The sequence below is a fragment of the Cervus elaphus genome, chromosome 19 (assembly GCF_910594005.1).
Source record: "Cervus elaphus chromosome 19, mCerEla1.1, whole genome shotgun sequence".
Taxonomy (NCBI): Eukaryota; Metazoa; Chordata; class Mammalia; order Artiodactyla; family Cervidae; genus Cervus; species Cervus elaphus.
In genome coordinates, this window is record NC_057833.1 from 65,648,674 (window position 1) to 65,670,834 (window position 22,161).

Here is a 22,161-nt window from a genome sequence, read left to right on the forward strand (position 1 = left end):
TGCCGCGTGGGTTTTCTCTAGCTGCACTCTTAACTGCGGTGCATGGGCTTCTGCATTGCTGTGACTTCTCTTATTGTGGAGCACAGGCTCAGGAGTTGTGGCACACAGGCTTAGGTGCCCCTTGGCATGGGGAATCTTCCCAGATCAGGGATCAAACCCATGTCCCCTGCACTGGCAGGCAGACTTCCAACCCCTGAACCACCAGGTATGTCCACGATACCTATGTAATAATTTTATTTCTCTTAATCGTCCAGAAGTCAGTGGTTGAACTGTGTGTTTTGGGGGCAGCTTTGTTCTACAAGATCATTCTACAAGATCATTCAGTATGTTTTCCTTAAGTCTTGTCGGATATTAGCCTACCCCTGCGTGGTCAAAGCGGGCAGAGTTCACGCATGCTGTCCAGTGAGGGAGGTGGGAAGTGTTGGTCTTGGCTCTGGAGTAGTTTGTCTTCTAGGCTGAAGGTGTCGAAGCTGTGCCGTTCATTCCTCTCGCACATGATCGGTCCACACTAGGTAACAACGCTTCAAGGCATGCTAGGAATCTGTTCTCTTGCTGGGTGGGTCAATAACCAGGAAAAACTTTATTCCTCTGGACAAAGAGGGAAATGAGTAATGGAAAAAAACTTAATAATCTGGCTCAAAAACCAGTATCTAAAAATTTGGTTGTAAATTTCAGAATAAATATTTGTAAATGAATAGCTTTCTCAGATGCCATGACTTCAGCAACACTGTTGTAACTTTAGATGAGGTATACTTTGAACTGAGTCTCTAAGTGTGACATTAAGACCTTGCTTCTCACACTGCAGGACATTATTCTTTGAGGCAAGAAGTACACACAGCCGTGCACTTAGACGCAGCTTCCATTTCTAGAGGAAGGTTTGGAAGACTGTGTATAGGGTAGGAATATATTTTAGAGCCAGAACCGAAATTGGCAGGAACTTTAAGAAAACCTTAAGATTATTTTAAGAGATAATTTCAGATCCCCAGGGATATTTTCTACTTTTGCCACTGTAGTTTTATGGAAACATTTTGATAAGCAACCTTTTTGGTTTATTAGGGTTTGTTTTATAAACTGTGTCAAATTGTGGAAATATAATTTGGGGAAGGTGGGCAAGTAGTATGAAGTAAAGGAAATTTTCCTGTAAATATAAGCAATATAGTCGTCTTTACTCAAAGAAAGTCTAAGAACCTATTGCTTTGTCATCTTAGATTTATCTTTTATTCTTTGCTGTATTTTATACTATTATTTTAAGGCCAAGATATATTTTTTAGGCTTTTCTTTTCCTAGCAAAGAAATACTCTGTTAATGGGACTTGCATACTAGAGTTGTGGAAGTAGTAAGCTATAGTTTATAGTGGGTTTTTCTTCATTTAAAGTATATTAAAATTAACTTTATATTAAAATTTATGTTCCACCTTTCCTTCTTATCACAGGACAATGAAAAGAGAACTCCACTGCATGCTGCTGCCTATCTTGGAGATGCAGAAATCATTGAATTGCTTATTTTATCTGGTATGGTCAGCTCTGTGTAAGAGCACATCATGTATATTTTTGTCATTAATATTTATTAAACCTCACTATTTCTTCATACTTGTTAGACAACCTGAAACTTATTTGTTTATTCTAGAAGTAATGTACTCTTCTGGTACTTAGAGTACATTGGAAAACAAGTCACCTCCTTTGTGGAGCATATAACTCTAAAGAAAAACAGGCTACAAATACAAGTAAATTTTATAGGATGTAGAATAAGGAGATAAATGCTATGGAAAAGTGAAAAAAATAGATCAGAATGCAGTCAGCCCTCTGTATTCATGAGTTGTGTATTCATGTGTTGAACCAACCACAGGTCAAAAATAGATTGAAAATATTCCAGAGTGTTCCAGAGGGAAAATATGAATTTGCCATTCAGTGGTAGCTATTTACATATCATTGTATTCTATTTACTGCTATTTATATAGTGTATTAGGTATTATAAGTAATCTAGAGAGAATTTTAAATATTCAGAAGAATATGTATCAGTTATATGCAGATACTATGACATTTTATATAAGAACTTTGAGCATCTGTGAATTTTGATATCCACAGGAAGTCTTCCAACCAGTTCCCTGCGAATGATGAGGGACAGCTATAATGGAGTGGGATAAGCATTATATAGGGTTGGGTGTTACACGAAGTAGTCATACAAGGCCTCATTGACCACAGAATTACTAGAAGATGATTACAGTTCTCCAAGGAGGAAGTGATGGTAGCTTGGAGCTAGTATAGCATTGGAGGGATAAGAAATTATATGATAGTAGGTATATTTTGAAAATGATGGCAGCAAGGTTTATGTCTTTAAATAGCGTGTATCTAATTCTTTTTGAGGGCCTGTAAAATTTATTTTAGGAAATTGTACTTTATTTTTAACTTTCTCCTAAACTGTTCAAAACCTTATAAAATGAAGAAATGGTAAAACAGTCTCCTATAAAATAGCTTTTGTGGTGCTCAGACTTCTTGCAAACCTAAAATGGGCGATCAAAGAGAGCTTGGAAATATTTTTGTAGTACCAAGATTATTCTACAATAATCTGTTATTTATTGAGAAAGGATGCTTATGTTCAAATTCAGCTTGTATTTTCAGATTGCACAGAGATATGCATAAAGCAGTTGGAGAGATAGTATCATTCCTTTGATATTTGGGAGAAGGAGCACTGAATAGAAATTCTGAGTGAAAATCCTGCTAAATAGTAGCCTGAACAGAATTTTTGCCATTATAAATTAATAAATTTTTTTTACTGTGGTTTTTATAACAAGTTGTATGAGTGTATAGAGTTATATTAGGTTGGTGCAAACGTAATTGTGGTTTCAGACCATGAATTTTAAATCATTATAACGAGGCTCAAACATATCTTTATTAATCAAAATATGAACCATTATAATCAGCACATTTTTGCCAATGAGAAATAAGTTTGTGTATTCCTATAGCATAAAAATCTGTGCTTCGGGATTTGACAAACTCTTGGAAAGCATTTTCTGCCTCCAGCTGGTCGTGGAAGTGTTTTCCCTGCAAAAGTTGTTGAGATGCTTCAGGAAGTGGTAGTCAGTTGGCAGGAGGTGTCAGGTGAATATGGCAGATGTGGCAGGACTTTTTAGCCCAGTTCAACTTGTGAAGTGTTGGTTGTGCAACAGGCGGTCAGGCGTTGTTATGGAAAAGAATGCAGGCGTTTCAGTTTTCAGTGCATCTCATTGATTTGTTGAGCAGACTTTGCAGATGTAATGGTTTTGTCAGGATTCAGAAAGCTGTAGTGGATGGGCAACAGACAACCGAACAGTGACCATGACCTTTTTTGGTGCAAATTTGGCTTTGGGAAGTGCTTTGGAGCTTCTCGGTCCAACTATGAACACTGGTTTTCATCATTTAAAATCCACTTTTTGTTGCACATCACAATCTGATCGAGAGATGGCTCGTTGTTGCATAGAGCAAGAGAAGACGACACTTCAAAATGACTATTTTTTTTATTTTTGGTCAGCTCATGAGGCACCCGTTTATTGAGCTTTCTCACCTTTCCAGTTTGCTTCACGTGTCGAATAACCATAAAATGGTCAGCACTGAGTTCTTTGGTAATGCCTTGTGTAGTTTTAAGAGGATCAGAGCTGTAGTAATCAAAACAGTATAGTATTGGCATAAAAGGAGGCACATTGATCAGTGGAACAAAAAGAGAGCCCAAAAAATAAACTCGTGCATATCATGGTCAGTTAATTTATGACAAAGGAGGCAAGGAAAATTAATGGGGAAAGGACCATCTCTTCAGTAAATGGTTTTGGGAAAACTGGACAACTGTCTTACACTATACACAAAAATCAACTTAAAATGGGTTAAAGACTTGAGCATAAGAATCATACTTGTAGAACTCATACTTGTAGAAGAATACATAGATGGTAAGACTGATCCTTGGCGTCAGTCTTGGTGATGATATTTTAGATTTGACACCAGAAACAAAGGAAACCAAAGCAGATGTTACAAGTGAGACTACATCAAACTACAAAGTTTCTGCGTAGGCAAAGGAAACCAACAAGATGAAAAGGCAACCTACAGAGTGGGTGAAAGTAATTTGCCAATCACAACTCACTCCAGAATTCTTGGCAGGAAAATCCCATGGACAGCACATGGGGTCGCAAAGAGTTGGATACCACTGAGCAACTGAACACACACACACAATTTGCAAGTCCTATAATAAAGGATTAATATCTAAAATATGTAAAGTGAAGTCACTCAGTCATGTCCGACTCTCTGCGACCCCATGGACTGTAGCAGCCTACCACGCTCCTCTGTCCATGGGATTTTCCAGGCAAGAGTACTGGATTGGGCTGCCATTTCCTTCTCCAGATGATCTTCCCGACCCAGGGATCAAACCTGGGTCTCCCGCATTGTAGGCAGACGCTTTACCGTCTGAGCCACCAAAGAGATCATACAATTCAATAGCAAAAAGCAGACAAACCAATCTGGTTAAAAGTCAAGCAGAGGAACTGAAGACACATTTTTCCAAAGACGAAAGAGATGTGACTAATAGGTACATGAAATAGTGCTCAACATCACTAATCATCAAGGAAGTGCAAAGCAAAACTACAATGAGATACCTCCTCACACTTTTTAAATGGCTTCCTTTAAAAAAAAACACACAAACAATAACAAGTATTGGTAAGGATATGGAGAAAAGGAAAACCCTTGTTGGCCAGAAAGTAAATTGGTAGAACTATGATGGAAAACACTATGAAGGTTCCTCAAAAAATTAAAAATAGAACTGTCATTTCTATGACAGTATATCCAGCAAAGCCACTTCTGTGTGTATATCCAAAGGAAACAAAGTCATCATCTCAAAGACATATACACACACTTGTATGTTTGTTGCAGCATTATTTATAATAGCAAAAACATGGAAACAACCTAGGATAAATACAGATGAGGTAGTAATACACATGATGAAATATTATTTGGCCATAAAAAAGAAGCAAACCCTGCCATTTGCAGCAATATAGATGGGCCTTGAGGGCATTACGCTAAATGAAATAAGTCAGATAGGAAAAGACAAATAATTCATGATCTCACTTATATGTGGAATCTATAAAAATCAAATTGATAGAAACAGAATAGATTGGTTGTTGCCAGAGATAGACTATAAGGTAGAAGAAATGAGTAAAAGTGGTCAAGTGATATAAACTTCTAGTTACAAGGTGATTTTAAGATAGTTCTGAGGATGCAATCTTCAAAGTTCTCATCACAAGAAAAAAAGAAATGTCACTGTGTAAGGTGACCCTTATTGTGGTAATCATTTCTATATGTTAGATCATTTTATTCTGTGCTTTAAAATCATGTTCTATGTCGGTTATGATAAAACTGAAGGACAAATAACTATCACCCAGAATGGTGGTCTTCAAACAGTGTATGTAGACTCAAGATTCTCTGGTGGTGCTTCATGAGTTCCACTTAAATTTGTTTTCAATGCACTGATTTACATATCCCTAATTTCAAAACAGCCTTATAATTGTACGGAATGAGTTTTTAAAATACATTATAAATTAGAATTGAAACTAGGTGTTTGGCCCTATCAATTTCTTAGATAAAGAACAATATTAAATACACTAAGGGGAAAGTAGACAACCAGATTAGGCTAATTTGTTTGTAATTGGTAATGAAAATTGTTACTCTACTTTAGGGTAGACTCTTATTGCCCTTCATGTTAATTACCAATGACATATTGCAGTCGTAATTAGGTTCACTGTAACTGATGTAATCTGAAAAAAAAATTAAGCAATGTGGAATAATCCCCATTTAGCTCATGCATTTGACAAAAGTCATGGTATAATTCCATAAGAACACATAATAAAGTAAATTCCTATAATTTCATGTTATAAAAGCTACTTTGGTATGCATAGTAAGGTTATTTGTTCCTAAAATACTTCTCTCAAATGAAAAGTGAAGAATATGAAGAAGTTGATCATCCCTTAGAGACATGGACTCCCATGTTTGTGTTGCAGGTTTTGGTTGTTTTCTGATTTACTATCATGAAAAATTCAGGCTTCCCAGGTGACTCAGTGGTGAAGAATCCACCTGCTAAGCAAGAGACACAGACTGGATCCCTGGGTTGGGAAGATTCTCTGGAGGAGGAAATGGCAACCCACTCCAGTATTCTTTCCTAAAAAAATCCATGGACAGAGGAGCCTGGTGGGCTACAGTCCATGGGGTCGCATGAGTACTCATGATGAAAAATTAGGAAATAATGTTTTCTAATTTGTTTCTTTTCACTCTTGTGTTTTCATTGTCAAGAATTATGACTTTTCATTCTGTTTTATAATCATAATTCCCACTGTTTTATCTCAGCACACACAGTGTCCTTGTTCATAGCTTCTCTATTCCCAAGTTTTAAATTTTGATGTATCTTGGTTGAACAGCATCATCAAGTAATTTTCGTTTTTATATGTTCTGTCAAAGAACTCACGGACATTGTATTCCCTGGTATTTAATTTATTTTGGTATTTATTTATTTTGAACCATTGCCTTTTTTATTTAGCTGATTGGTAGATTAGCTAGTTATAAAATTCTCAATTTATGCTTTCTCTTTTCAGTGTTATATATGTTATTCCACTATCTTCTAGTGTTGAATGAAAGTCATGGATCAGGCTCTTTTTGTTTACATTCCATCCCCCCATCACACTTTGCACCACCATAGTCCATTCTCTTCTGCCTGGATGCCTGTAGGATTCAGTTCTCTATTACTGAAATTCATGCTAACTTTCCTAGGCTAAATCTGCTGAGTCTTTGTCCTAAGTTACACTTAGTCCTGAAATTCAGATTTTCATTTCATTTATATCTTCCATTGCGTCTTTGGATGTTTTATTTCCATGTGTTTTTCTGTCAGTAAATTTTTTTATTGTGTGTTTTGCTACTAAAATAGATATCCTTTATCTGTCTTTATCAGCTTTTCTCTGAGTATAATTTTGTCTTTACGTTTGCATGTGTGCAAGCTAAATTGTTCACTTGTGTCCAACTCTTTGCAACCCCTGTTGGACTGTAGCCCACCAGGCTCCTCTGTCCATGGAATTTTCCAGGCAAGAGTGCTGGAGTGGGTTGCCATCTCCTACTCCGGAGGATCTTCCCGACCCAGGGATCAAACCCTCATCTCTTGTGTCTCTGTGTTGGCAGGGGAATTCTTTACCACTGTGCCATCTGGGAAGCCCATTTTTACATTTAGTTTTAGGTTATTTCATTTTACCTATTCATTCATTCAACTAATACTTAATAAGCATAGCTACATAGCAGGTACTATTCTAAGTGCTGTGGGTAGAACCCTAAATAATGTACATGAAGTCCTAGCCTTTATAGAGTTTATGTTTTAATGGAGGACATAATTGCAAGTTAATATGTGATGATAATTGCAAGTTTGTCATGTGATGATAATTGCTATGGATAAGGTAAAGGAATAGTATGTTGGGTGGGGATCAGTTGCTATTTGTGTTGGATTATCAGGAAAGAATTCAGGGATATACAAGGAGATAACTGAAGCAAATAAGGAAGAGAGCCTTGTGTATGGTGCAGTTACTTGGTGGAAATTAAGAGATTAGCACGAACAGATACCACAAAGTGTAGCATGTATGAAGGCAAGTGAAAAAAGCAGTAGGGAATAAAGCAGAGGTGGGAGGATTCCAATTAAAGACTTGCTTTGGCGCTTAAAGTGATGTGGAAGGTGAGGGTGGGATGTTTCAAAAGAACAGCATGTATACTATCTATGGTGAAACAGATCACCAGCCCAGGTGGGATGCATGAGACAAGTGCTCGGGCCTGGTGCACTGGGAAGACCCAGAGGAATCGGGTGGAGAGGGAGGTGGGAGGGGGGATCAGGATGGGGAATACGTGTAAATCTATCGCTGATTCATATCAATGTATGACAAAACCCACTGAAATGTTGTGAAGTAATTAGCCTCCAACTAAAAAAAAAAAAAAAAAGTGATGTGGAAAACCAGTGGAGGAACAGAGCCTGACCTGGGTTTTTGAGGGTTCATTCTAGCTGTGGCTTCAGATTCTTGACTATGTTTTAAGACATATCTATTTTGCTTTTTGTTGTTTCTAGGCTTTCATCTTTAATTGCTTTTATCCTTTTCTCGATCTTGGTCTGCCAGCTGTCATCTTTTTGCATTGTCTTACCTCTTTCTTGGAGCTCTTCTTTGAGCTGTCTGTTCAGAGCTTAATTTCTCTGAAGTGTATAAAGCACTCTGAAGTTGTGTATAAAGTGTGCATGCTAAGTCGCTTCAGTGCTGTCTGACTCTTTGCAACCCTGTGGACTGTAACCTGCCAGGTTCTCTGTCCATGGGCTTCTCCAGGCATTAATACTGAAGTGGGTTGCCATGCTCTCCTGCAGGGGATCTTCCCAACCCAGGGATCGAACGCATGTCTCTAGTGTCTCCTGCATTGGGGGGCAGGTCCTTTACTACTGTCACCACCTGGGAAGCCCCTGTGTGTAACAGGTGATTCACAAATTCTTCCTCTCCCTTCCTGGGATTACTTTCAAATGTATTTACCTATTAACTATCTTTTGCTCCATTTTCTCTGCCTTTGTATATTTTTGCTCTAGTCTCATGCTGAATCCTTTAAGATTTTTGGTTGGTGGGGTTTGGCCTGACCAGGGATTGAACCTGAGCCCTCGACACGAAAGCACAGAGTCCTCACCATTGGACCTCTGTTATATATCACTGAGGAATATGTTTTCCCAGAGCATCTGTTAGTAAAGAACAGAGTAAGGAGGGGAAAAAGTGAGCGTCACTTGTGTGTGTTTCTTTACCTAGCTCTCAGACGGAATGTGTTTTCTGTTAGTCCTGGTAGCATAGTTTCCCTTATTCTTGATGTACTACAGATAGTTGGGGTGACTGGCAGCAACTCGCATCATAGAGTCTTACTTAGGTTGTGATCGATGGTGATTGATTCTTACCCTCCATTTCCAGCAGCTCTGTCAAAAATAATGAGGGTGCTTGCTTGGTCTCTCATGCAGTGTCCTTAGCTTGTTCTTCTGTGTTATGAAGGGAGATTCTCCTGTGGATGACCTCTAGATCATCTGAAGGGGTGTTAGATAGGGATTCTGGGACACAGACAGTGGAGAGAATGGGGCAGAAGGGCATGCACATCAGTATGATTTAGACGACTTTGTAGCTGTCCCGAGAATTGAAGAAGCTTCACCTGACACCCTTCATTTTGGTACATATTTCACTGTATTTGGTAGAAATTCTTCATACTTTTGTCTGTGATTGTAACTGTTTTCTTCTAGTGAAGGTGGTGTTTCCTCCCCTTTTCTTTTATATTTTGGCCAGTTAGGTTTGTTTTGCTTTTTCTGAGTAAAACTACTTAACTCCCTTTAACCTGCAGTCCAGAATAAATTCACTAGAAATCAAATATTTATACATGATGCATCTTCAAGATTTGTGAATGATGGGTATAACTTTTGACATGTTGTATGTAATCAAACAAGTATATTCATCTGTAGAATCTATATTAACACTAGAGGCTAGTAGAATTAATTTTACGATTATTGTTGATTGGGGTGAAGTAATAGGAAGCAGAGAGTGTACTCTCAAGGACTATGTTAAATTTAGCTTTTTCATGTACGATCTCATTATACCGCTCTTATCTCTTATTATTATCAATAAATGAAACTAAAGCATTTAGCAACAGTTAGAACCAGACATGGGACAAAAGACTGGTTCCAAATTGGGAAAGGAGTATGTCAAGGCTGTGTATTGTCACCCTGCTTATTTAACTTATATGCAGAGTACATCATGAGAAACGCTAGGCTGGATGAGCACAAGCTGGAATCAAGATTGCCGGGAGAAATATCAATAACTTCAGATATGCAGATGATACCACCCTTATGGCAGAAAAGGAACAGGAACTAAAGGGCCTTTTGATAAAAGTGAAAGAGGAGAGTGAAAAAGTTGGCTTAAAGCTCAACATTCAGAAAACTAAGATAATGGCATTTGGTCCCATCACTTCATGGCAAATAGATGGGGAAACAGTGACAGACTTAAATATTTCCTTGAGCTCCAAAATCACTGCAGATGGTGACTGCAGCCATGAAATTAAAAGATGCTTGCTCCTTGGAAGAAAAGCTATTACCAACCTAGACAGCATATTAAAAGGCAAAGACATTACTTTGCCAACAAGGTCTGTGTAGTCAAAGTTATGGTTTTTCCAGTAGTCATGTATGGATGTGAGAGTTGGACCATAAAGAGTTTTGAGTGTCGAAGAATTGATGCTTTTGAACTGTGGTGTTGGAGAAGACTCTTGAGAGTCCCTTGGACTGTGAGGAGATCCAACCAGTCCATCCTAAAGGAAATCATTTCTGAATGTTCATTGTAAGGATTGATGCTGAAGCTGAAACTCCAATACTTTGACCACCTGATGCAAAGAACTGACTCATTTGAAAAGACCCTGACAATGGGAAGGATTGAAGGCAGCAGGAGAAGGGGATGACAGAGGATGAGATGGTTGGATGGCATCACCGACTCGATGAACGAGTGTAAGCAAGCTCTGGGAGTTGCTGATGGACAGGGAAGCCTGGCGTGCTGCAATCCATGGGATCGCAAAGAGTTGGACATGACTGAGCAACTGAACTGAACTGAAAGCATTTAGAGATGCAATAACTGGCTGAAAATTATATTGCTAATAAAAGCTAGAGCCAGCTTTCAAACCCAGGCTATGTGACTACGGCATTTATATTCTTAACTCTGCTACAATCTGAACGACTCTTCCTCTTCTCTACACCCTACCCACCCCATCTACTTAGCATTTAGTAGAATTTGTGTAGGCAGTGACTTGTTGAAGAACTTCTGTTTTAAGAACTTAATTTTCTGGTCTCCTACTATAGATATTTTCTTGGGAGCTATTCATTTAGTGCTTGTATTTTTGAAACCGTCCCCAAGAAAAATAAATGCAAAATGGTTGTCTGAAGAGGCCTTACAAATAGCTAAGAAAAGAGAAGTGAAAGGCAAAGGAGAAAAGGAAAGATATACCCATCTGAATGTAGAGTTCCAGAGAAAAGCAAGGAGAGATAAGAAAGCCTCCTAAGAAAACAATGTGAAGAAATAGAGGAAAACAATAGAATGGGAAAAGAGATCTCTTCAAGAAAACTAGAGATACCTAGGGAATATCTCATGCAAAGATGGACACCATAAAGGAGAGAAAAGGTATGGACCTGACAGAAGCGGAAGGTATTAAGAAGAGGTGGCAAGAATACACAGAAGAACTGTACAAAAAAGATCTTCATGACTTGGATAGCTACCATGGTGTGATCACTCAGCTAGAGCCAGACATCCTGGAGTGTGAAGTCAGGTGGGCCTTAGGAAGCATCACTGTGAACACAGCTAGTGGAGGTGATGGGATTCCAGCTGAGCCATTTCAGTTCCTGAAAGACGATGCTGTGAAAGTGCTGCACTCAGTGTGCGAGCATGTTGGGGAAGCTCAGCAGGGGCCACAGGACTGGGAAGTGAAGTTTCCGTTCCAGTCACAAAGAAAGGCAATGCCAAAGAATGCTCAACTACTGCACAATTGCACTCATCTCACACACTAGCAGAATAATGCTCAAAATCCTCCAAGCTAGACTTCAATAGTACATGAACTAAGAACTCCCAGATGTTCAAGCTGGATTTAGAAAAGGCAGAAGAAACCAGAGATCAAATTGCCAACATACATTGGATCATCAAAAAAAGCACGAGAATTCCAGAAAAACATCTACTTCTGCTTCACTGAGTATTCTAAAGCCTTTGATCATGTGGATCACAACAAACTGTGAAAAATTCTTAAAAGATGGGAATAACAGACCACTTTACCTGCCTCCTGAGAAACATGTATGCAGGTAAAGAAGCAACAGTTAGAACTGGATATGGAACAAAGGACTGGTTCAGAATTGGAAAAGGAGTCCATCAATGCTGTATATTTTCACCCCGTTTAACTTCTATGCAAAGTACATTGTGTGAAATGCCATGCTGGTTGAAGCTAAAGCTTGAATCAAGAATGTGGGGAGAAATACCATAACCTCAGATGTGCAGATGACACCACCCTAGTGGCAGAAAGCAAAGAGGAGGTAAAGAGCCTCTTGATGAAGGTGAAAGAGGAGAGTGAAAAAGCTGGCTTAAGACTCAACTTTCAAAACAGGAAGGTCATGGCATCTGGCCCCATCACTTCACCATCACTTTACAGCAAATAGATGGGGAAACAATGGGAACAGTGACAGACTATTTTCTTGAAAGTCGTTTGGTTATGTCTGACCTCTTGGACTGTACAGTCCATGGAATTCTCCAGGCCAGAATACTGGAGTGGGTAGCTATTCCCTTCTCCAGGGTATTCTTTCCAACTCAGGGATTGAGCCCAGGTCTCCTACATTGCAGGGGGAGTCTTTACCAGCTGAGCCACAAGGGAAGCCCAAGAATACTGGAGTGGGTAGCCTATCTCTTTTCTAGCAGGTTTCCTGACCCAGGAATCAGGGTCTTCTGCTTTGCCGGCAAATTCTTTACCAACTGAGCTATCAGGGAAGCCCCCTAGTGTCAATAACGCCCTCTTAAATGGTGAAGTGCACCAGCTTGGGGTGGTGGGGTGGTGATGGTCCAGCATCACAGGTGGAAAAGTGGAAATTTACTTGCTTTTTGTTCATTCTACTCCCAGCCTCAAAACAGAATCCGAAGCTTTGACCCTAGCTTTGGTAGTCAGCCAAAGGAAAGCATTATTTCTAGTTTGGGAAGAGTGCTAAAATACGTGGTTCCTGGCCCAGCTCACTGGATATGGACTGTCTCCTCTGTGGCTTAGGAGCAAAGAAGAAAACTATGCTCTGCAAACAGGAGTTTTAGAAAATTATTAGTGAGACTGTAATTATTACAGACATGTAGGAAAAGCAAAATAACTTTAATAGTATCAACTCTCAAGTTCTTTGCCTGGATCAGAGGTTGATAACTTCATGTGAGGGGCCATCCAGACAGTGGCAGCTACTTATCTGGACTCCTGTAAGGTGGTAAACTATTTACAAAATAGGTGGCTGGCAACCTGTGGGCTGAATTTGAAGATCCCTGACATTGATTATAATGATACTTCCTTATTAAAGTAGGGTAGGGTATTTAATAAGCATGAAATAATTTATTATGAATATTTCAAAGTAGAATATCATCTCTGGAAATGAATCATAGAGATCGTTTGCCATAGCCCTTGTTTTACCCATTCCAGTATTCTTGCCTGGAAAATTCCATGGACAGAGGACCCTGGCAGGCTCTAGTCCATATGATCGCAAGGAGTCAGACAAGACTGAGCAATTTTGGCAGGTCTTGGTGAGTGAACAGATCAGGGAGGGAGCATATGAATTGGTCTTCTTGCAGAGAAGCCCTGAGAGACCTAGAGTCAGCTGGGACACTGGTGATTTGAATGCCTGAGTTCATAGAACTCACTTTGCAGAAACAGGTGCTCCCTATGTTGTTTTAACCTGGGGCCTAGCCTCCCTTGAGAGAGACAGAGACGTGTGCGTGCGTGTACATGCACATGTATACACACACACACACACACACACACACGGAGATTACTTTTCACAACATGAAGCTCCAGGGGTAATGGGGCACACACACACACACACATACACACACACACACGGAGATTACTTTTCACAACATGAAGCTCCAGGGGTAATGGGGCGCACACACACACACACACACACACACACACACACACGGAGATTACTTTTCACAACATGAAGCTCCAGGGGTAATGGGGCACAGCCCCGGGTCACAGCCTGCTGATTACAGAGCCATTATTAGATCACAGGTCTTCCTCCTGGGCCCCTCCAACCACCAACCTGCCTGGCTCCTCATCTGTGCAGACCTCTCTTTGGCTGCACTGCTGGCAAGAGCCTGTGATAGACTGATATAGGTGAACCAGATTTTTTATTTTTTAAAATTAATTTCTGTTTTATCTCCAAATAAAGTAGACATTTATCTAATTCTGAAAGGACTCTTACCTTAAGTATCTTTAAAAAGCTGTTGTTTTCGAGTGTATTTTATATATATGAATTAGTAAAAGGAAAGATTGGTGAAAGGAAGATTATGTGGGTTTTTCTGTCTAATATAACTGTGCTACCAAGTGGATACAGGCAACCTGTTTGCATGACCCTGCAGTTGATTTTTGCTGTCTTGTTTTCTTTCTGCTTTTAACATAAATCTAATCACATCTCTACTCTGAAATGGTAAATCCAAATTCAGATATTTTATGTGGTGTAGGTTCTGGCTGCTTATTTTTCTTAAAGGAAAGCTCAGCTGATCTACTAGGAAAAAGGGGATTCTAGTAAAGACCCTCTTTGATTTACGCAGTTGAGCATAACCTTGGGTTTAGGGAGGTATGCTCCTGGTGCTCAGGAGGCTTTCTGTGGGTGTCGGTTTGCAGTGGTCGTTGAAGATGCCTCCTCAGATTGCTGTCTGGTCTTGTTTCTGAGCCTTACCTCCTACCACATGGCCTCCCAGTAGCCTGATTTCAGCTATTGAGACGGTGCTGCTGTGTTCTGTTCTGTTCTATTTTAAGTGATTGGGAAGTAGTCAAGAAAGGAATGTTTTCTTAATGACTTACGGTCATCCTTTTACATCACAGATACTATGTACTCTGCCAGGTAGAGAGCCTGTGATGGAGCCCCCAGAGCTGTTAGCTTTGGTTTCATTGCTCTGTAGGAAGACTGTTCTGTGTTATAAGTGGATAGGATTTCCTTCTCTTTCCCTCCCTTCCCCCTCCCCCCTTCCCGCCTCCCTCCTTCAGTCCCCTCTCTCCTCCTCTCCCTCCCTCTCCTCCTCTCCCCTCTTCCCCTCCCCCTTCCCCTCCCCCTTCCCCTCCTCCCCTCCCCCTCCCCATCCTTCCCTCTCCTCCATCCCCCCTTCACCCCTCCTCCTGTTTTCCTTTTCCTGCTCCCTCTCCCTCCTCTCTGCTTCTCTTTTGCCTGTCTTCATCTTCTCTGTGGCTAGTCTTCAGCTCTTGGATTAGTTGCTTTCCTTTGGAAATGTCTTTTCCATTACTGGAATTACTTTGTAATTTGCTATATGAATATGTAACTAATTTGGGCACTGTGTGTGTGGAACAGACATCTGGTTACCTTCAGAGAGCTCACAGGAGGTGAGCTCTGGTAGCCTGGACGTCTGATGTGCCCTGCCATGTTTATTACTCTTAAGCCATGTTTCACTGGGCACCCAGCTGCTGCTCTTATAATGCACGTTGCCTTGTTTGTCTGTTAATACATAAAGTGCGTGCTAATTAACCCATGGTGGGCAGGGGAATTTGTTGTACTGTGCCCTTAGAGGTAGCCCAACCATTTCTCATATACTCGACCTTATAATTTCCAAGGGATTAAAATATCTAATTAGTGTTATTAAAAGAAATATGATTTAATGGAATATAAGTGTCTTTTGAGAAAGGATATGATCAGATGTCTAAAACGCCATTGTGTTGATCTTCCCTGAAGTATCTTTAGAGTCTTCAAAAAGAGCAAGCCGAATTTTTTATCAGGTTGTCTACTAATTGCTAATGGCAGTATGATGTATCCTCATTAAGCCACTAGTGGATTATTTGTTACAATCACTCATGTTTTTGATAAAATTAATAATTGTAACTTAAAATGGAAGAATGAAGCCAGCAGGATTTTTTACTTTGGGCTGCCAAAGGCACTGTAAAAGTTAGATTTTCTTTGTTCACTTGTCTATCTGATAACCCATTTCCAAAAGAAAGACTATTTTTACCTTTTCCTACTTTGTAACTTTTTTCTTTGTACTTGAAGTCAAATTCTTGGAGTGTTTTTTATTCCGTCATCAGTACATTTCACTTTCTAAATATGTAGTATTTCTGTTTCATTTCCAAATTAAAATGGACTCACCTTTAAAGGTACATAGCTTAGGGCAGCTGCTTTTGCACCCTAGTTTCCCTCACATCATCCAGTTCTCAGCGTCCCCACCACCCATACAGACAGATCGGCAGCCGCCTATCTGTTTTTGATGGCTTTCCTCCAGGGTTTCTTTATGTAAATATAGATATTTAAATCTTCCTTTTTCTATGTAAAAGCAAAGAACATTATTTATACAGTTCTTATTGCTATTTTCACTTTTTGTTTCTCAGATCTTTATCAGCACATAGAGGTCATCCTCATTTTTTGTGACAGCCACTTTTTGTTTCTTTGTCAGTTAATACCTTGAGTCAGACTTAGGACCCTTCCCATTTGTGGAGACTCATACGTTTTCAGGCCTCTAGAAATTCTCTGCCTCTGTCTTTCCAGGGTATTTGTGTCTTCTGAGTGTCTGTGTCACTACCCTTCAGGCCTAAAATGCCAGGACCTGCCCGTCTCCTGTGCACTTAAATATAAAGTCATAGAAAGAGGTGCGGGGATTATAGAGAACCAAACGGTGAATGGGGAGAAGGAAGGCGCCCCTTCACTGTCTAGGGCTCCGCCTTCGGGTGTTGTGTTCTTACCCAAAGCAAACGCTGGCTTTATTGCTGTCAGGAAAGTCTGTTTTCACCATTTTGGCCTCCAAAGAACCTGGCTGGTAGTTGCTCAGATGTTTATTTCATGGATATACCACTGTCTCTGGCTGTTTTATTTTGCTGACTCCCCTTCTTTCTCCCACAGCCTTAAGCAGTCTTGAAAGCTCTCCTGCTGGTTCAGGATTCTTTTAAATGTCCTGCCGGTTGGCCCTGCCCACACAGAGTTCAGCTTCAGCTGCTGCATTTGTGGATGACTTCCTACACCTGCTTTTCATTCATTTTCTTTCACATTCAGACTTGTAAAAATCTACCTCTACTGTATTTGTGCCCTGTGTGTACTAGATACAGTGGTTATATGTCAGTTTATTTACTTTTTTGCTGCACCACGCGGCATGTGAGATCTTAGTGCCCCAACCAGGCCTGGAACTGTGCCCTCTGCAGTGGAAGCACAGAGTGCCAACCACTGGGCCGCCAGGGAACTCCCCTTGTTAATCTCTGTAACAGGGTATTAGGAGATCTGTCTTATAGATGAAAATGTAGGTTCAGAGGGATCACAAAACTCATTAGGGCTGTAACTTGGAGTCACTGCACTTGATTATTACCTAGAAGCTCATATTCAACTAGTTAGGGACCTATAGCTAGAGGTTATTCAGTCTGTAACTTGGAGTCACTGCACTTGATTGTTACCTAGAATCTCACACTCAAAACATAGAATGTAAACATTAGAACCTTAGGATGTCTTGAGTTCTATCCTAGGTTCTGCTGCAGTCGATGGCATTGAGCCGCTTCCTTGTACCAGCGTTGCATCATCTGGAAAGTTTGGGGGTTGGACAAGGTACCTAAAGCCTCTTCTCACTAGCTAGTTATGATTCTAGATGTAAATCTAGGATTGCTTGTCGTGCTGGACCTGTTCGGTAGTTCCTCTGCACTCCTGAGAGCCAAGGCTGTCTCTGCTTAGAGTGATCCCTTGCTGTGCTGCTTCTGCTTTGGAGGCATTTAAGCACCAAGTCAGCAGGTTTTACGTAGGTGATAAATCTTCCTCCCCACATATGTAATACACTTACTGTCTTACTCGATGGTATTTCCATTCTATTAAAGAAAATTTGTGTCTGTTGACTTAATAATTTTTAAGCAAAATAATTTTTAAGCAAAAAATACATAGTTGATTTGTTTTAATGATTACTTCTTCAGAACTTCAGGTATAACCTGGAAAGACATGTGGGTTGGTTCATTTATTTAATTTTTTTCCCCTAAGTTTAAAGCCATTGTATCCATTTATAAAATAACTATAGTATTAGAGCATTTTAAATAATCACTGGAGAACTATTTCGATATTACTGTATTGCATTATAACATGATACATTCATTAGTAAAGAAATGAAGACTTTGTATTGAATGGTTGTATGTTTTATATTTATATTAGTAAAGAATATAAGGAATATTTTATGTTTATATTTTATATATTTATAAATTATACATTTGTAAATATTTTATATTTATATAATTATATAAATTATATATATGTATAATAATGTGTATAATATACATAATTATAAATATACATCTATAATTTTTATATAATATATTTATAAATGTATATTAATAAAGAAATATAATGAAGACTTTGTTATGATCTGTATTTTATGTCTGAGTATTCTTATTTATTTAAGTATCAGGCTTTTAACACACACTCTGCAGTAGGGTCTGATTTTCACTTTGGATATGCTCTGTATAAAGGTGGCTTTTCTAGCCTACATATAAAATATTTCTTTGATTTTTAATAAAAAGAGCTAATTCCTTCCTGGATATCAATTAAAAAGGTTTTGTTTTGTAATTTAAGGATAATTTATTAGCAGAAAGTAAAAAATGAACTTCTACATTTTCAATTGTTATCTATCCAGTTTGGACTGTATGTAACTAGTTATTTATTTTAAATTATTTTATACAAAATATTTCAATTAATTTTTTTCTTCTTGTTGCAGGAGCTAGAGTTAATGCCAAAGACAGCAAATGGTTGACACCTTTACACAGAGCAGTTGCGTCTTGTAGTGAGGTATGAAATTTCTCTTAGTAAATATATTGTGTGTAAAATCTTTAAGTAGGCCTGCCTGGGAGCCCATGTGCAGATCCTGTATTTTCAAAAAAGGAACAAGCAACGGAAACTACCTAGACTGGTCACTTTACTTTGCAATTTGTACAAACCAAGTTAATTGTTCCATTTTCCTTTTGTGACGAAGACCTCTTGGAGAGTCTGAAGTGGCAGAGAATAGAAAACTCTCCTTTTGCACTTCCTGCAGGACAGCAGTTATTTTTCTATCTTAGAAATCCCTCATCAGGGCTTTTCTCTGCTGACTGGTTCACAATAGCCTGATAGACTTGTTTCAGAGGTTCTGCTGGTTGTGATCAGGAAGTAATCTCTGCAGTGTATAATGGATAAATGAAATATTGTTTAGGTAAACTGTAAAATTCATTTTGGAAACATTACTAGTTCTCCTGTGTTGCCAGTTCTAAATATAATCTTAAAATATGTTAAGTGTCTTATGAAGAAGAACAATTCCTTATTAATAATCCTGTGCTTTGTTTGATCTTCAAGATAAACTGACATTTTGTGAGAATTCGCTTTTATGTTTGTCATATCTTCTAGCCCTCATAAAATCCTTGAAGAATAAAAATATTTCGAAGAAACTGTGTAGTTAACAACTTGCCAGAAACCAGTCAGCTGTTGGGTAGCAAAGGTGATAATAAATACCTGGACCCTCTTTTTTTCTGTCATTTTACTGCCTTTCTAAAATGGATGGGGTGTGTTTTACGAATGCATTGTGCCCAGAGCACACCTTTTACCCATCTTAATATATTTAATTCTGGTTGAAAACATTTTTTAAAATAATTTAAAATATAAAAGGGTGTGTGACGGTGTAAAGTAGCATTTTCTTCAGTTGCTGAGATTGTGAAAAATGGAGAGAGTCGCTTCTGCTCCTTCTGCCCATCATGGGACCAGGTCCTCCTTAAGTCTGTTCCTTCTCTGTACTAATCAAGAACTACGTCTTGAACGCAAAACAAGCGCTGGGCAAGTGAAGAGGAGTGGAGGACAGAGTGACTGGAAAGAACTGTGAATGCTGTGGTGTGACAGAGGCGGTCTGTTGGCCTTTGGCCTTTGAGTTGGGAGGAGGAGGGAGGGAACAGTGTCCTTGGTGGCTGCAACTGATGAACTGCGGGGCTGGACTGGGGGAAACTGGCTTCAGGTGTCACCTGCCACATTCTAGCTGGGTAATCTTAGGCAAATCTGGGAATTCTGGAAACTAAGACATATTCACCAAGATACTTTGAACTCTGAAATTCATGGTAATACTATTGAGATTGTCGTTAGCCCTCTTGTAAAGAAGTTTCTTTCGATAAAGGCAATTAAGGAAGATAAGCGTTACCATCATTGCAACTTTTTGGTAAGTTAATCATATTTACCTATTTTTTTGGCATGACTCTTGGGAATGTGACTTAAATTTAGTGGAGTTTTGCCAGATTAAATTATCAGGAAGAACACTTTGTATATCTGTAGAGATAACAGGCTAGAACTTCTTAAAATAATTAACGTTAGAGGCAGATTGCAGAGACCGAACTGCTGTTTTTTTTAAATTATGTATGTAGCTTGAACTTAAGGGCAAGCTGTGGGTTAGAAAGCTAATCCTAATAAGTTTAAGCTTTTCAACCTAAAATTAAGTTTAGTCTTTCATAGAAGTTAACTCTTCATGGACAGTGGATGTCTTAAAGGTTAATTTCCTCGCTGAACTTGGGTTGAGAAAGACTGCTTCCAGTGAAGTACCCCCCATTCCAACTCCGCCTCCATGACATACCTCCTATTGCCTGGCTGCCTCATCTTTTCTCCACCACTGGTTTGTGACTGTCCTTCTTCAAGTGTCATATACAATTCAGCTCTCTGTAAATGAGGGGTATTCTGAATAGATCGATTTCTGAATGTTAGGGCTGTGTGTGTGTATTTATTTATTTATTTTAAAAAAGCCACATCACACTGGATCCTCTGAAGGATATGTGTTTATTGCTTTTTAATATGACCCCAAGAACTATCATTTTAGTTCTGATAACTGAGTTTAAAATAGATCACCATGTGAAGTATTACTGGTTCACCCAAACATTGTATTTATTTGCAAATGTGTCAGCCCTTCTTTTCGCTGTGCCTGACCCCAAGCTATGAATAAATACTCTTCAGATATTATTTAAACTTTTGTTATCACCCCATCCCCATATTTCATAATCATATTTAAATCAGTGTTCTAGGGTATAACTTGTTTGTTTGAAGTCAAGGCCACCTGCAGCATTTCTTACACATATGTACACATATGTACCTCTGGTGGTAGTTTAGTCGCTAAGTCGTGTCCCACTCTTGTGACCCCATGGACTATGTAACCCACCAGGCTCCTCTGTCCATGGAGTTGTCCAGGCAAGAATACTGGAGTAGGTTCCCATTCCCTTCTCCAGGGGATCTTCCTAACCCAGAGATCGAACCCTAGGGTCTCATGCATTGCAGGCAGATTCTTTACCATCCGAGCCATCAGGGAAGCCAGTTTTCTCTAAATTGTCAAAGGTCACTGCTGTTGTGATATGACACTGGCCTATATTGTTCTGAGTTGTAAATGGTGTCAATATTAGCTCACCTGCCATAACAGAATACCACAGGCTGGGTGGCTTAAACAACAGAAATGTATTTTCTCACACTCTGGAGGCTAACCGTTCCACAGGAAGGTTCAGCGGGGTCAGTTTCAACGAGGCCTCTCTTCCTGGCCTGCGATGTCTGCCTTCTCGCTGCGTCCTCATGTTTGGTGAGGCAGGGGGAGAGGGGAGGCTCGCTTCCTGGCCTTAGAATGCGGTCAGTCTATCAGTTTAGGGCCTCTCCCTTACCGTCTCATCTTCCTTTCCCTCCTAAATACACTTTGGTGGGGGGAGGCAGGACTTCACTGTGTGAACATGGGGGTACACCGTTAAGTCCCTGGCAGTGGACTCAGGATTCAGACTAGTCTGTCCTGATTCTAGAGTCTGAGCCATTGTGGTGGGTGCCATCTTACCCACCGTCAACCGTAAACTGGGTTTATTCTTGCTTTTCTGTGAAACAGAAGTATAGCTTTGATTGTGCTGATGGAAGATAAATATTCCACACACTTTTCAGAAACTTACAGGTATGCATTGTGCATTTTAGTTGGAAGTAATTAAGGCAAACCTATCATCTATAGTATGCTGTATTTGCCCAATTTACCCAATTATAAATTATTCACGTTGCTTTTAATCATCTCCCATGAGAGTGTTATAGAGAGTCCTGACAGTGCTTGTACCCTCTTCTCCATGATTCTGAGTACATATTCCTCTATATGTATGTTTTCCCTGTGTTCCCTTTTTTAAATTGAAATATGAGTTACAGTAAAATGCACAGACTTTAAGTGTGTAGTCTTGAGTTTTGGCAGATGTGTACACCTATGCAGCGTTTTTCCGAGTCTAGATTTTGACGATTCCGTCACTCCAGCCGGTGCCTTCATGGCCCTTTTCAGTCAGTCCCGCCTGTCCCCAGAGGTGAACACTGTTCTAATTTCTCTCACCATGGAGTAATTTTGCCTGTTCTAGAATTTTGTAAGAATGGAATCATACAATGTGT

General features: G+C 39.5%; 1 protein-coding gene across 5 annotated transcripts in view; it reads left to right on the forward strand.

Moving 5' to 3' along the window:
- ANKRD28 (ankyrin repeat domain 28) overlaps positions 1–22,161 on the forward strand; it is a 198,333-nt gene that overhangs the window by 118,867 nt on the left and 57,305 nt on the right. For 4 of the 5 annotated variants that reach the window (XM_043875390.1, XM_043875392.1, XM_043875389.1 and 1 more), the window contains exons 3-4: positions 1,433–1,511; positions 18,488–18,558. In XM_043875390.1, coding sequence (XP_043731325.1) covers positions 1,433–1,511; positions 18,488–18,558 — 150 coding nt within the window. Of the gene's footprint in view, positions 1–1,432; positions 1,512–14,261; positions 14,267–18,487; positions 18,559–22,161 lie in introns of those variants that run through there. The other variant, XM_043875393.1, reaches the window with a different exon arrangement.